This window comes from Anas acuta, chromosome 7, assembly GCF_963932015.1.
Source record: "Anas acuta chromosome 7, bAnaAcu1.1, whole genome shotgun sequence".
Taxonomy (NCBI): domain Eukaryota; kingdom Metazoa; phylum Chordata; class Aves; order Anseriformes; family Anatidae; genus Anas; species Anas acuta.
This window is the reverse complement of record NC_088985.1, coordinates 33,917,988-33,931,450: the sequence shown is the minus strand read 5'-3', so window position 1 is coordinate 33,931,450 and position 13,463 is coordinate 33,917,988. Positions and strand designations below refer to the sequence as shown.

General features: G+C 40.7%; 1 protein-coding gene across 1 annotated transcript in view; it reads right to left on the bottom strand.

Annotated features, from left to right (window-relative positions):
* DMBT1 (deleted in malignant brain tumors 1) overlaps window positions 1-13,463 on the bottom strand; it is an 80,930-nt gene that overhangs the window by 21,190 nt on the left and 46,277 nt on the right. Inside the window, exons 34-47 of the mRNA XM_068688786.1 lie at window positions 12,877-12,984; window positions 10,223-10,253; window positions 8,700-8,783; window positions 6,529-6,624; window positions 5,906-6,223; window positions 5,401-5,430; window positions 4,492-4,581; window positions 3,777-3,857; window positions 3,330-3,407; window positions 2,719-2,790; window positions 1,940-2,017; window positions 1,614-1,694; window positions 1,171-1,248; window positions 503-613 (exon numbers count right to left, since the gene is read on the bottom strand). Of these exons, the coding sequence (XP_068544887.1) occupies window positions 503-613; window positions 1,171-1,248; window positions 1,614-1,694; window positions 1,940-2,017; window positions 2,719-2,790; window positions 3,330-3,407; window positions 3,777-3,857; window positions 4,492-4,581; window positions 5,401-5,430; window positions 5,906-6,223; window positions 6,529-6,624; window positions 8,700-8,783; window positions 10,223-10,253; window positions 12,877-12,984 (1,336 nt within the window). The remainder of the gene's footprint in view (window positions 1-502; window positions 614-1,170; window positions 1,249-1,613; window positions 1,695-1,939; window positions 2,018-2,718; window positions 2,791-3,329; window positions 3,408-3,776; window positions 3,858-4,491; window positions 4,582-5,400; window positions 5,431-5,905; window positions 6,224-6,528; window positions 6,625-8,699; window positions 8,784-10,222; window positions 10,254-12,876; window positions 12,985-13,463) is intronic.

Genomic DNA, 13,463 nt, shown 5'->3' with positions numbered 1-13,463 from the left:
AGAGATTTGCTTAGGAGTTTAAAGCCTACTGTTGCTATCAATTTCTTCTTCATCAGACGTAGTGGGTAGAAAGGCCCCCCCCCAGCTGATGGCTGATGCAAAATGGCCCTATCTGGTGAAACTCTGGCTTTAAGGTTTGTAAAACTTAATGAATTATTTCGTAGACTCATTAAAACAGCTCATTCTTCAAAAGCTTACAAAGCATCTTAAAAAAACAGATGCCAGAATAAGATTTGCCCCAACAAAGAGAATGGAGAAAAGGTGGGACATACGCACACACCTTGCAGTGTGATCAGCATTTATATGGGGACCAAAGCCCCACATAAGTCAATTTCCCATCCCCAAGAGAGACCTCCAACAGATGCTGAGGGGGAGTATAAGAATGGGACAAGCAATCCTGGTTTGCATGGGATTGTCTCTTAGCTGCATCCTCTTGCACCTAGGAGATGCTTTTGCTCCTGAACCATGCAAGGCAGACAGCTTGTGTCTGACTGTTCCTTACCTTCATTTGTTGTAGAGGGTAATGCTGGAGTTGTGGTTGGCTCACCAGTCTCTGTGACTGGGGCAGATGTGATCAAGTCATCCAGTTCTGTGGTAGAATCATCAGTTGAAGCTTTGAGGGAAAAAAAAAAAACAACAGTAGGAACTATGAGCAACAGTGACAAAATGTGAATATAAACCAGAAATCATTTTTTAATTAAAACAATCAGGATTCATCATTTTTGTAGAAATGTGTGAAAGTACAAGAAGTTTTTTTTTCAGTGAACAAATCTGTAATTTTCTTTTGTACTTCAGTCTGAGTCCCTATATAGCATCACATAATACTATGATAAATAAATATTAAAGCTTGGGATTTTTAAGCTTCTTGGCTACTGGAGAATGAAATAGCATGTTCTTATCCCTCTTTATGAAAACTTCAGTGCACATATTTTCCATGCAATATGTCTTTACCTGAGCTCACCTAGACTCAAAACTGATCTTGGTACTACACCATCCAACTCCATCCTTGGTTTTACAAGCTGAATTTACTCAGGATTCTTGCTATAGATACTGTCTCAGTCTCATCATTCACTGAAGTGTTTGCACAGAAGGAATACACAGGTATAAACATGGGGATCATTAAAGAGTTGAGTTTGTTTTAGATATAACTTGCAAAATGGCCATTCTTACCTTCAAAAACTGTGGTTGGGGTTTCAGGGGCCAATGTGGTGCTTTCCTCTGCAAGAACAGTGGGTGCGGAAGATGGATCTGAGGCCAAGAGCAAGTTGAGGAAAGAGGGAGAAGAAGAGAGGCAGCAATTAGGAGTGAATGCGTGGTCTGAAATCTTGATGAAAGTAAGCAGGTTGGGGCTTAGCAGGGAAGCAAGTCAATGTGTAGCCCTTTATTGTTACTGAAAAAAGTCTCTCACCTTCATTTAACCTTTATCTCTAAAGACAGAAGATACCTGTGCTGTTTCTGTCTGTGTTCTTTTACTGCTAGAGGTGCAATGGTCATTTGGAAAGATGCAAAGTAGCCATTGTTAGGGAAATAAAGAAAGAGATTTTCACTTTTTTTTTTCTTTTCTTTTTTTTTGGCATTTCCTGAGTGAGTGGTAGCAGACAAGTGCTCCTCACCTTCCTCGAGGGTTGTCACGGTCACTGTAGCAGACAGTGTCTCTGTCCCTGTTGTGTCTGGGCTGGGTGCAGAGGAGGAAGCTGCAGAGATGGGCAGGGGTGAGGGAATATGTTACTAGATGGAATCACCTGAAGGGGTTGCAAAGGAGGAATATGTGGGTGTTGAAGGGACTGTTAAATTTAAGGAATTCATTAGTGGAGTGAAACATCAATCCATGATAGAAACTGGAGCTGAAGTTTGGTGTTATGAGTTAGCTTATGTAATCTAATTTAAACAGGAACTTAAATGCTATTCTTAGATTTTATAGCATAGTGCCTGTTTTTACCTTCAGGAGCTGTGGAAGGGATTTCTGGAACCGAGGTAGCACTGCCTGTTGTAGGTGGGGTTGGTGCTGTTGATGCTTCTGTCGTGTTTTCGGAGGTCGTGACAAGAAGGAAGAAATGAGGAAAGGAGAGAAAGAGAGCATTCAGGTAAGGCAGAATGGCTGAACTCAGCTGCTGATGAATTTAATTGGTTTCAGACTTTGTAGAAAAGGGTGTCTGTATATTATCTGTCATCCAAATCCACACATATGGCTCAGAAATGGGTCTTCATGTAAAAACTTTGCATTACAAGTGTCAGGAAAGTTTCAGACTTTTCTCACTGGGAGTGAGGAAAGCAAAAGGAGTGTGATAAGCAAAACCAGAAATGGGTGTTGTAACTTGGCAGTAACATACATATATATATATATATATATATATATATACAACAGTAATAGCTTCCCAGTGCGGCAACACAGCGTGTTTTATCTACTTCATTATGAAGTCCAAAATTTAAATTCTGCACCATTCAGCTTCACTTGAAGTGAGATTTGCAAGTAACATTTGCAGCTCCTTATTGGAGTTGTGGTCTGAGTGCTAGTGGCAGCCTGCCCGTGCTGCCAGAAAGCCAGGGGTTGGCACCAAGCAAATGGGATTCAGAGACAACCATTGGTGGCACTGAGAGATGCTGATTGTGCAATATTTCTTGGCATGTCCTCTGATCTCCCCTCATAACCAAAGCTTGCATCCAGATATTAATTCAGCATTTTTCTAACATGCTGCAGGTGGTGAAAATGCCCGTTACCTTCCTTTGGTGTGGTCAGGGTTTCTGATGTCCTGTCTTCTTCTGTAATGGCAGTGGAAGCAAAGGAGGAACCTGTGCAAGCAAAGGAGGCTATCAGAAGGATGCGAAATTAAATGTCTGCCAGCAGCAATTAAAGGCAGATGTGTGCTTTGAAGAATTAGGGACTCTAGATCTCAGGCTCGATTAAAAGCTGTGTTATCAGTGTGCTAAATAGCTGGAAAGGCAGAGGTCCAACTCAGGAGGTGAATTCAAATGTTTGGCTGTGCTCCTTAATGGTTCTGGAGCTTTTATGAAACTCGCACACAAAATCACAATGATCTGGACACTTCTGCTTTACAAAACTATACCTGTAGTATTTATAGCTACAAGCTCAGGGAAATTAATAATTAAATGCATATATTTCTACTGTATCTGACAGTTTCATATTTTTTAAGTGAAGATGTTAAATAGAGGGTTGCTCCTTCACAGCAATATTTAATTTTCATTGGCTACCGTGACTATTTTACAGATTCATATGGTCACATCTTCTTAATCCAGTTGAAAAAAAAAAAAAAAACAACAATTAACAGAGTGTTTATTTTAGATATAACTTGCAAAATGGCCATTCTTACCTCCAAAAACTGTGGTTGGGGTTTCAGGGGCCAATGTGGTGCTTTCCTCTGCAAGAACAGTGGGTGTGGAAGATGGATCTGAGGCCAAGAGCAAGTTGAGGAAAGAGGGAGAAGAAGAGAGAGGCAGCAATTAGGAGTGAACGCGTGGTCTGAAACCTTGATGACAGTAAGCAGGTTGGGGCTTAGCAGGGAAGCGAGTCAATGTGTAGCCCTTTATTGTTACTGAAAAAAGTCTCTCACCTTCACTTAACCTGTAACTCTACAGACAGAAGATACCTGTGCTACTTCTGTCTGTATTCTTTTACTGCTAGAGGTGTAATGGTCATTTGGAAAGATGCAAAGTAGCCATTGTTAGGGAAATAAAGAGATTTTTACTTTTTTTTTTTTTTTCTTTTCTTTTTTTTTTGGCATTTGCTGAGTGAGTGGTAGCAGACAAGTGCTCCTCACCTTCCTCGAGGGTTGTCACGGTCACTGTAGCAGACAGTGTCTCTGTCCCTGTTGTGTCTGGGCTGGGTGCAGAGGAGGAAGCTGCAGAGATGGGTAGGGGTGAGGGAATATGTTACTAGATGGAATCACGGCCAGGTAAAATAAAAACCATATCAGGGCTCAGTGAAATCATTAGTACTTTGGGCTTCATGGAAAGGGAAGTTAGTTTACCAGATTTTAGCTTTTGCTAATTGGTTCAGAAGAACATCTTCTAATTAGTAATAATAAATTGATGTAGTAGTAATTAAAAGTGAATTTGGGAGACTGATGAAACTGGTATACCCCTTGTCATGGTATGAGCACACCTGATTGCCATTCCACCTATTCACTAACTTCAGAACCTGGAAATATTAGGGCAAACTATTAAAAGAATTGAAGGTGAAGAAAATATCCAGATAAGAGTGCCTCAGATGATCCAATTGTACAGATCTCATCATACAGTCTTGATAATTATATTGTAGGTAGACTTAATCATGTACTTGTTTCCCTTCCAAACACATTTTCCTGTGAAAATGAAGATGGTGTTGGCCATTGGCTCCTCCAAGGCTACTTACATACAGGGTTAGATAATGAAATATTTTTACTGAATTCCAAGTGTTCCTCCTGTATGCTTCTCAAATTGCATATTACCCCAAATTTTTGCAGGTGCCATTTACAGCTTGAGTTTTTCCCTTGCCTTTGCCAGTACAAGTCGGCAGTTCTGTGGTAGAGGTTACGGTGCTGTCTGTGGTAATTGTTGGTGATGAACTTGTAGTTTGGGGATTCTCTAAGGATGTTGGAAGATAGAGGAAATAAATTATTAGGGAACTATGATAATGGTCATGAGAACTGAGACACTGGTAAAACAACTCAAATGTCAGGTTTCGTGTAGCAGTGGGCTAACGCACTAGACCTGGTAGTGTGATTGCTGTCAATTAGTGACAGTTCTAAATGAACTTCTGAGATATTTGCCAGTGGTACCGTTAAGGCAGATGTAGATGCTTAGAATATGTGGCAATAGATCAGTGCTACTACAATGTGGTTTTGCTGATAAAGATCTTGAGGAGAAATTATTTAGGGAACCAGCCTTTCACTTTTGGGCAAATGGTTGAGAACTGCATTTTAGTGCCCACTTCTTTGTGCACCACAAAGTTCATTAATGATTAACTCAACACTTTAAAAAAAATAAATAAAAAATCATGAGAAACATGGGTGGCACCTATATTTTAAGATTTCCTATTTCCATTATTCCATTATTTCAGGCACATGGTGGTGAAAAAACAAGAGTCACAAGCTTATACTTGGAGTGTAAAGTCTTGTTTTAAGTTTTCCTAATTGTTAGCAGTGTACTGGGTCTGGCTGGAATGTTAACTTTCCCTGCAGATGAAAGGCAAATACAATTCCTAAGAGCAATCCAAACAACAAAAATAATTTTGGGATAGATGAATAACTAGTAATGAGGAAAAATTAGGAACATGCACCTTTCTAGGATACTGTCTGCCAAGGAACTCTAATCATATGATTTTTCAAGTTAAAAATTAGTCTCTGAGCATTTAAGGATACTGTGAAGTGCTAATGGATTTATGTCTCAAAAACGCTGCCTTACCCGGTGGTGCAGTCGTGGGGGATACTGCATCTGTGAACACAGAACAAAGCAAAAAATTGATATTTACTGTGGAGTTATTTTTATTGCTTCAAAATAGGTTGCTTCTACCTATGCGATTGTTGATTTCAGCTATGTTTATGACAAAAAAATTAAAACACTTTTTCAATTTAGACATGTCTTGGTTTACATCTTCTGGAAGTACTTCTACCTCCAGTTAACTGTTTGCCTGCCTTATTTTGGGAAGAGCCTACAATAAGATGCTGACTAAAGTGTCTTGGACTATTTTCTTTTCAGCATATTCATACTCAGTGCTTGTTGCTGCTGGTCTTGGTATTTTGTACAGAACATCCTTGTGTTCCTTGATCACTTGGTTCAGCCTAAGTACAAGGAGCCTCTGCTTGCACACAGTTCAGCTCCAGTCTGATTTCTGAATGTTCCTCATTTTTACGGTTGACAGAAAAATCCAAAGAAAGTTTTCTAAGTACAGATTTATATATTTTTTTACCTGAACAGATGACACTGACATCTTCATTGTGTCCGCAGTCATTTTTGTTCCAGCCAGCGTGCGGACAGTCCCAAAGGTAAGATTCAGTTCCTGTACACCGCACATCATCCAGGAGGATGTTTCCTTTGCCAGGGCCAAAGTAAGCCCATCCATAGACAGAATCAGCACGGCCACAACCAAGTTGTCTGCATACAACATTGGCACTGTTCATGTTGAAGTAATCATCACAGACTGTCCCCCATTCGCCTCTGTGGTAAACTTCAACCCTTCCGGCACATCTGTCCCCACCAGATGCCAGTCGCAATTGCGGCGGATCTTCTAAAATGAAAGCAAACATTGGCAGGCAAACATCTCAATCTGTTTATTACAGAAAATGTAAACTTCTCACATCTGAGGCTGCATCCGCCTCTCTGCAGGGATGGGCTGTGCAGTGTTTCTGTGTCCCCAGTTCCTGGGGCTCACTGGGGAACACCTGCAGTGCACAAAAAGCATGGGGCAGGGAGCCAGGATCAGTGCTGTTAATTCTGCCCAGTTCACTCAGCTCTGCTTCATGCAGGAGCTGTCACGTTAGGGTATTGCTGACTGGGTGTGTCCACGCTCTGGAGTATGTCTCACTCTCTTACCTTTAGGTCCAAATGTGTTTCTCATCCATTCTAAGAATCTGTTCCATGCTGAGTTTGGATCTCCACCTCCTGTGGGCTGCCACCAGAAACCACTTGCTGTATCAGATAAGAAAGCACATTATTAGCACTGACATAGTTCTAGACATGTTTTATGGTTTTCTGTCTTGACGCAGAGATGGACAGTTAGTACTCTTATGTGGGGTGTTTTCAAAGCAAGAACAATCCTGCGGTTCCTTCCTGTGCCTGGAAGGACATGCTCATTCTCTCGTAGTTCAGTGGAAGATGATCATAGAGAACCTTATTTCATGGCAGCACAAGAGCAAAGTAATCCAACCCCACAAGTCCTCATGTAGCTCCTGTGAAGACACAGGTGACTGGGAGCTGAGCTTTGCCAGATTTTACTGGGGCAGTAGAAAGGGTTACTCATCTTTGCCATGTTTTTGCCGTAATAGCAGGTGAGATTGTGGAGCATTTGTACAGACTGTGACAGTTGCTTTGGCTGACAGCCCAGCGCGTTAGCTTAAAGTGCTCTCTTTGCAAATAACCTGCTCAGGTGTGGTTGGAGAGCCCAGGCTTCATCTAACTCAGCACTGAAGAATACACTACACACTGCTCAAAGCATTTCAAAATGTAGGTTTGACTAAACCAAAGTGTGGCATTAAATATTTGTAGGGCAGCTCTTCCATTTACAGTCTGCGTATTTCTGGCTAGTTCTGTCAGGTGTAGTGAATAACAGGCATCCATATACTCATAGGCAATCCTTTGCTTCCTCTTGTACAGTGAAAGTGCAAAGAGTAAGTAAGTGGTAGTCTTCCACTCTTCTTTCCCACAAAGAAGCAGGAAAACTCTCGTAGGTCCCATGCCAAGGAAGAAAAACCCAAGCCCCGGCATTTTAGTGTTTCTCCAGATTTCAATGTGATCATGCAGAGATGTACACCAAGAACATGACACAACAAGAACAGTCTTCTTTAAACCCATTAAGAGATGTTCACAGGACAAAATTGTCCTCCAAAAGAGGATACAAACATTTGGGCTGATCATGTGGTTTTGGTAATCTGTAAATTTAGTCACATAAATACCTTTGAAAATCTGGCCCTACGTATATTCAATTAAAGAAAAAATTATTTAGGCTGCCAGAAGTCAAAGCAATGTTTTCAAATGGCAGCTGTTAAATATCCTTGTTCTTTTGGAATTAGCAAGCTCTGAAGAGCTGTACCTGATTCAATCACTAAAATCAGGAGAAATTTCATTTGGGGCCTTTATTATTTTTTTTTTTTTCCTAACTGCATTTGGTTTTCAGCCACTTGCTTTCACAGACTCTTACTCTTGTGAATAGATCAGTGATCCTAAAGTTTTGGGTTTGCAAGACAGGACCCTAAGTGACTTTTCCAGTCAAGTTAATCCAGCCTACATCGGGTCAAATTGAAGACAAAAGTGAATTTACTGAAGAGAGATTAAAGGTTTGCTGAAGTGTTGGGATTTGACCACCTTCTGGAAATGCGGCTTAGTCCTCTTTGATGCTGAGCTCACCTCTGGGCTGCCTTTTCTCTTGTCTATAAATAATTCAATATAGCCAACCCCAAATCTACATTCTATGAAATTCTCTCTTATGATTGATAAGCCTTTATTCATGGTGCCCAAGCCGATTATTAAAGATCAAAGTATCTCATTCAAACTAGCAAGACTACAAGGAAGGTTTGGGGTTATTTTTGTTTGAAGTTTGAAGGACAATAGCACTGCGTCAATCCCAAGTCTCAGCAGAGACTTGCAATTGTAACATACATTTCCACCTGTGTCTGGCAGGCTGCTCTTTGTTTTATTTTATTCTACTCTCTTGGTCTACATTCTTAAATGTATAGTGTAGAAGAATTTTAGTTCAAAACTAAAATATTTGAAGAATGCTTGGAAAACAACTTCCCCTTGCAATTCCCCTCACAGAAGAGAAACAAAGAAAATACTCTTTAACATACCCCATTTTAAAATCTAACCTATGAATTTGATCTGAATGTTAGAATTAGAAGACAAATTAAATCAACAATTACATGATATAAAGTTTGTCAGCAATTTCTAAGGGAACCCTGCCACCACTTCCCAACAAGTCAGTCTGTATGAGTACTGAATTTTGTCTTTAACATTTCCCTGCAAGCACAAAAAAACCATACTCACAGTACCTGGTTCACATAGGAGAGAAGCACTTAACAGAAGCATCCAAGTGAGACTCACTTGAAGGTCCATTTTCTTTGTGGTTGTCTGTTCTAAACCAGGGAAGATTCAGAATTTATACTAAAGGGGTTCTGGTCTAGACCAAAGGTGTGTGCTGTGTAATTTGATCTCCCTGAAATTCCAGATCCATGCCAAGGAAGTGATTTACCAAGTATTTTCATTTCACAGGGTATATCCAGACATCCGGATAAGCAGATCCAGATCACACCGCTGTTCCGGACTGGCTACTGAAATCTTCCCACTCTACTGACACCTTTGCAGCCATGTATTGATGTGTTTTTTTCCAGGAAGCAATGATTTATTTTTGGAGATTAGGCTGTTTGGTAAGGAAAACTTAACTATTTTTTTATTTTTTTTTTACCATCAGTTAATTTAGTTTCCAACATGCAACTATGCTAAAACAGATTAAATTGATGTGATAATTGTATCAAAAGATCAGTATCCTAAAAAAGAAAGCCTCAACCAAATGATCTGTGTTTTGTAAGTATTATCCCTCTAAAAAGGAGTTTCTACACTTTTCCATATCTCTTTGTGTCCTCTTTAACCTAGGATTAGATCCCAACAGTATGCTCTGGAACTGCAGTCAGTTCTTTCTCACTTGCAGCCTACAGAGCAATGAATCAGCTGTAAGAGATATCAACCAAGGCATGGTCGAGAGGGACAAACTGCTTTGGGGGTACAGCAGCAGGGCAATTGCTGAAATACAGCAACCAAGGAGAGCAGGATAGGGACAGAAGGTGTTAAACTAAGCTAAAGCTGTGAAAGTCAAAGAATCTGTATTTAAAGAGAGGCATGACCAGCTGCCATGCCCTGCTGTGAGGAAGACCAGTAGACTCCACTGACAATTTACTCCCAAATTAGTCTGAGATTTTCCCCTTCAAAGGACAAGGAAACATGCTGTCTGACAGTTCTCTGTGTTACATCCCTCATAAGCTGACTGCACAGAGCCAAAGGAAGTGCAGCCTTTGTGTGCTAGGACTTCCGAGACATGGTTTTGGGTCTGTGAGACACTACACAAAAGAATCGAGGCACAAAATAATTTTCAGGTAAAGGGGAGAAACTACTAATAGGTTTTTATTCTACTAGTAAGAGATATGAGACCATGGGATAAGAGGCAGAAGATATTCTAGTGCTAGTAGACATACAAATTAGTAGAGGAGTAAGTGAAAACATAAAAAAAAAAATAAAAATAAATAAATCATTGTGGATAGGAAATATACACCAGGACTTGCTGAAGATAATAGTTTGCCATTTGGTTTCATGCTAACTTTTCAGATTAGGAGGCTTGCATGGAAAAAGGGATTGCCACCTAGAAAGGCCATGCTACACAACTGGAAAAGATTTGCCTCTAGCAAAACCATGAATCCAGCAGGATCCCTCCAACAACACAGTTTTCTCCCTGGCACGAGGTGGTGGGGCCAATACCCTGTGGCTGCTGATATCCCAAAGGATGCCTTCAGCTATGTCTTACTCAGTACTGGCAAGGAGAAGGTGGGCCTCAGCTAGAGAGAGGGAAAAAGCAAAGCTAGAGGTTATTAGATGATTTGAAAATGAACATCAATTGATTCCTTTGTTCTGTGAATGCTTTTCTTATTTTCTCAGCACACTGTGATGCATTGTATCTATCTAGATGTCCATGTTCTTACTTTCCCACTACCTTCTTGAGCAAAACCAGTCATGTCAAGTATTTAAAATCCCATTTCCGCGTGTGTGGATTATTTTAATTCTGCTGCCATTTCCTGAAGAGACTAAGCAGGTTTATGGTAGATCCTTATCAATATTTCTGTCCAAATAGCTGTACGCTGTACCTGAACAGTACAGTATATACCAGTTTTCTTTCCTAACAGCAATTAAACTATTTTATACAGACATTTCTCAGTTCTGAATGAAAACGAAATTTCAGAAACAGTCCAAAACTCCAGCTGAAATCTCATGAAGTTTTTATTCCCCAAACAAAGAAAAACAACTTCTTTATATCTTGTGATTTTACCCAAGTATGGATGAAAAGATTTGGATTTGAACATTATCATATAGAAGACACAGAAGCTGTGTCTTCTACACATGCTGTTTCAGTGCTCTTCATATTCATCCCACAATGAACAAATTCAGAGTTTGGCTGATGCTGGACTTTCAGTAATCTTCTCCCTAGGAAATGTAGAGTCCTGTAGAAACAGCTAATGCTTCATTCTGGTGACTCAGGCCAGACAGTGTGGAGCCTAGTTAAGAGGATGGGAAGATACGGGGAACGCAGACTATTAGCTGTCTAGCCTGTGTTAGATGCATGACTGAATTAAAGTATCTCAGCTATGAAGAAGCATCAAGATTTGCTTTTTCAGCATTCCTTATGAAGGAATGCTGAAAGAAAGGTCACAAAGAAGCCACTGGTCCCAGCAGACGTGCCTGGGGCTGAGGACTCCACATCCCTGCTCTTGCTCAGAGAAGCTGGATCTTACTGCAGGCTATTTTGTGTATGTAAGAAGTAATGGAGGTAGGTACAAACGCTAGCGAGGGCAGCAGGTTTGTACAGCTAATCCATAGTTACAGGTGACAAGGAACAAGCAGCCTCCACATTAAACACTGCAGCCCTTGTCACTGACATTGAAGGTGCCATTTTAAGGAAGTGGCGAGCCTTCAGTCCAAAGCTAAGCAAGCAAACTAATCCCGTGTGGCAGGAAGCAGCAGTGATGACAGTGGGGGCTGACCTTTGTGGTCTCAGCATAGCAGTGCTGTTTCTGAGAAAATCTTCTTAAAGAAATCTCTCGAAATTCACTCTGAAAACAAAGAGTATTTGTTTTCTGTGATATAGTGAAATAGCTTTGTGCTGGAAGGTGGGTGTTAAGCTTTCCTCACAGTGCTGGAGCTTTTCTGCCCTGGCAAAACTGCCCTTCCCTGTTCAAAGCCTTTTTTCAGCCTTGTCAAACTACATTCAATTTTCATGGAAATCTGTAGTGGATCCGGTGGACAGTTTGAGGGGCTAAAAGCAATCAGAAAATGTAAAGCTGTTCTGGAGGCTATTACCACTGGAGGGCAGTGAGGCACTGTCCTTAAGGAATGAGCAAGTTACTGGATAAGATAGATGGTGTAACGCACAGTACTTTTGTAGGGTCCATCAAGAGGTCTCAGTTTTAGCAAATACCTTAAAAAGTAAGCAGACAGCAAAACAGATTGTGCATGAGACAGCTACAAAGAGCAGGACACTTGTTTCCATTCCTCAGCTGTCTTCTACCAATGTCAGAGGATATTTCTTGGCCAAATGGTGCTCAGGAGAACTGGCCTATTTAGGTGGAGGCCTCAGGACCCTCTTCCTTGCAGCTCTTTACACACTATCACTTATCGAGGCTGTAAACCATGACATTTGATAGCTCTCATAACTAAAGTTTGCAAGGAATTTCTCTGAAATATCTTCGAAGGAATAAACTAGCACCAATTAAATTTCTCCTAGACATGTATTTCTTGTACAAATTCTGATTTGTATTTCTTCTTCCCTGACAAAGAAAACACCTGTGTGTGAAGCCAAAAAATGGTGCACAGGTCTGTTTTTGTTTTGGGTCATGTTAATAACTTTTTCAATCAGTTGTCCACTGTATATTACTCACTAATGAAATGTGCAACTGGAAGAATTTACTGAAATGCCCCACAAGATTACCACTTGAAAGCTGCCGTAATACTTGCCATATACTCATCCCTGACTTCAGTCAGCCTGGGGATTTGGCTGATGTAAGCCCATGGCCCGGTGTTGCTTCAGGCTGCATTTGAGGAAGACAGCATATTACAGATAAGTGTGCAGAGCTTGTTTATGGTTCACTGCACATTGCTCCGAGGAGAGACGTAATGAAAGATTCCTGCTAACTGTAAATATACTTACTATGCTTTTGAGAACATTTCTTATGCAACAAATCCTGTTTTTCTGCTGAAACCATCACATTCCCAACAGGCTGTTTCATTGGTTTTACCTTCTGTTTCTAAAAGCAAAGAATTATGAACTTCCAAATAACTTTTGAGACCTTCAAGACACACATGTAAATAAAAATTCCTTATTTTTCTGCATTGAGAAAAACCTTGAAATTAACATAACAGTGAAATAGTGTGTTCACAAGAAGCATGCCCAAGACTATAGCAAGGGACACAGCAAGAGGGGATGATGATGATGATGACGGTGACAATGATGATGATGAGGATGATGATGATGATGATGGTGATGATGATGATGATGATAAGGAGGCACAGGCTTGTCTGGAGGAGACAGGGCCCCAGTACAGCCTGGACTGAGGAGCAGTGGGCAGAAGCTTTACGTGTCAGGAGCTTTTCAAGCTCTCTGCAGGTGTCGTGGCTTGGAAAAGCTGCACAGTCTCCTTGTTTGGGTCAACGCCTCTCCCCAGAAGCTTCTGAAACATGGGATGTTCCTTCCATGAGGAGAAAAGTTTGTTGGCTGGTTTGGTTTTCCAAACCAGTCCCTGATGCCATGATAGGGCCTGCTCTGTACAACGAGAGGTTGTACACTCCTCAGAAAGGAGTAATTGCTCATCATATCATGCTGGTTTACTACTATTGTAACGCTTTTTACTGTCTTTCAATTGCATGTTTAACCGAAAATGTTTTTTGCACCTTTTATCACATTAGGAAGCAACTCCATGTTCTGATCATGTTGAGAATAAAGAACCTCCTCTGAACTTTGACCCTAAATGTGCACGTTATGTATGGCTACCCACTCG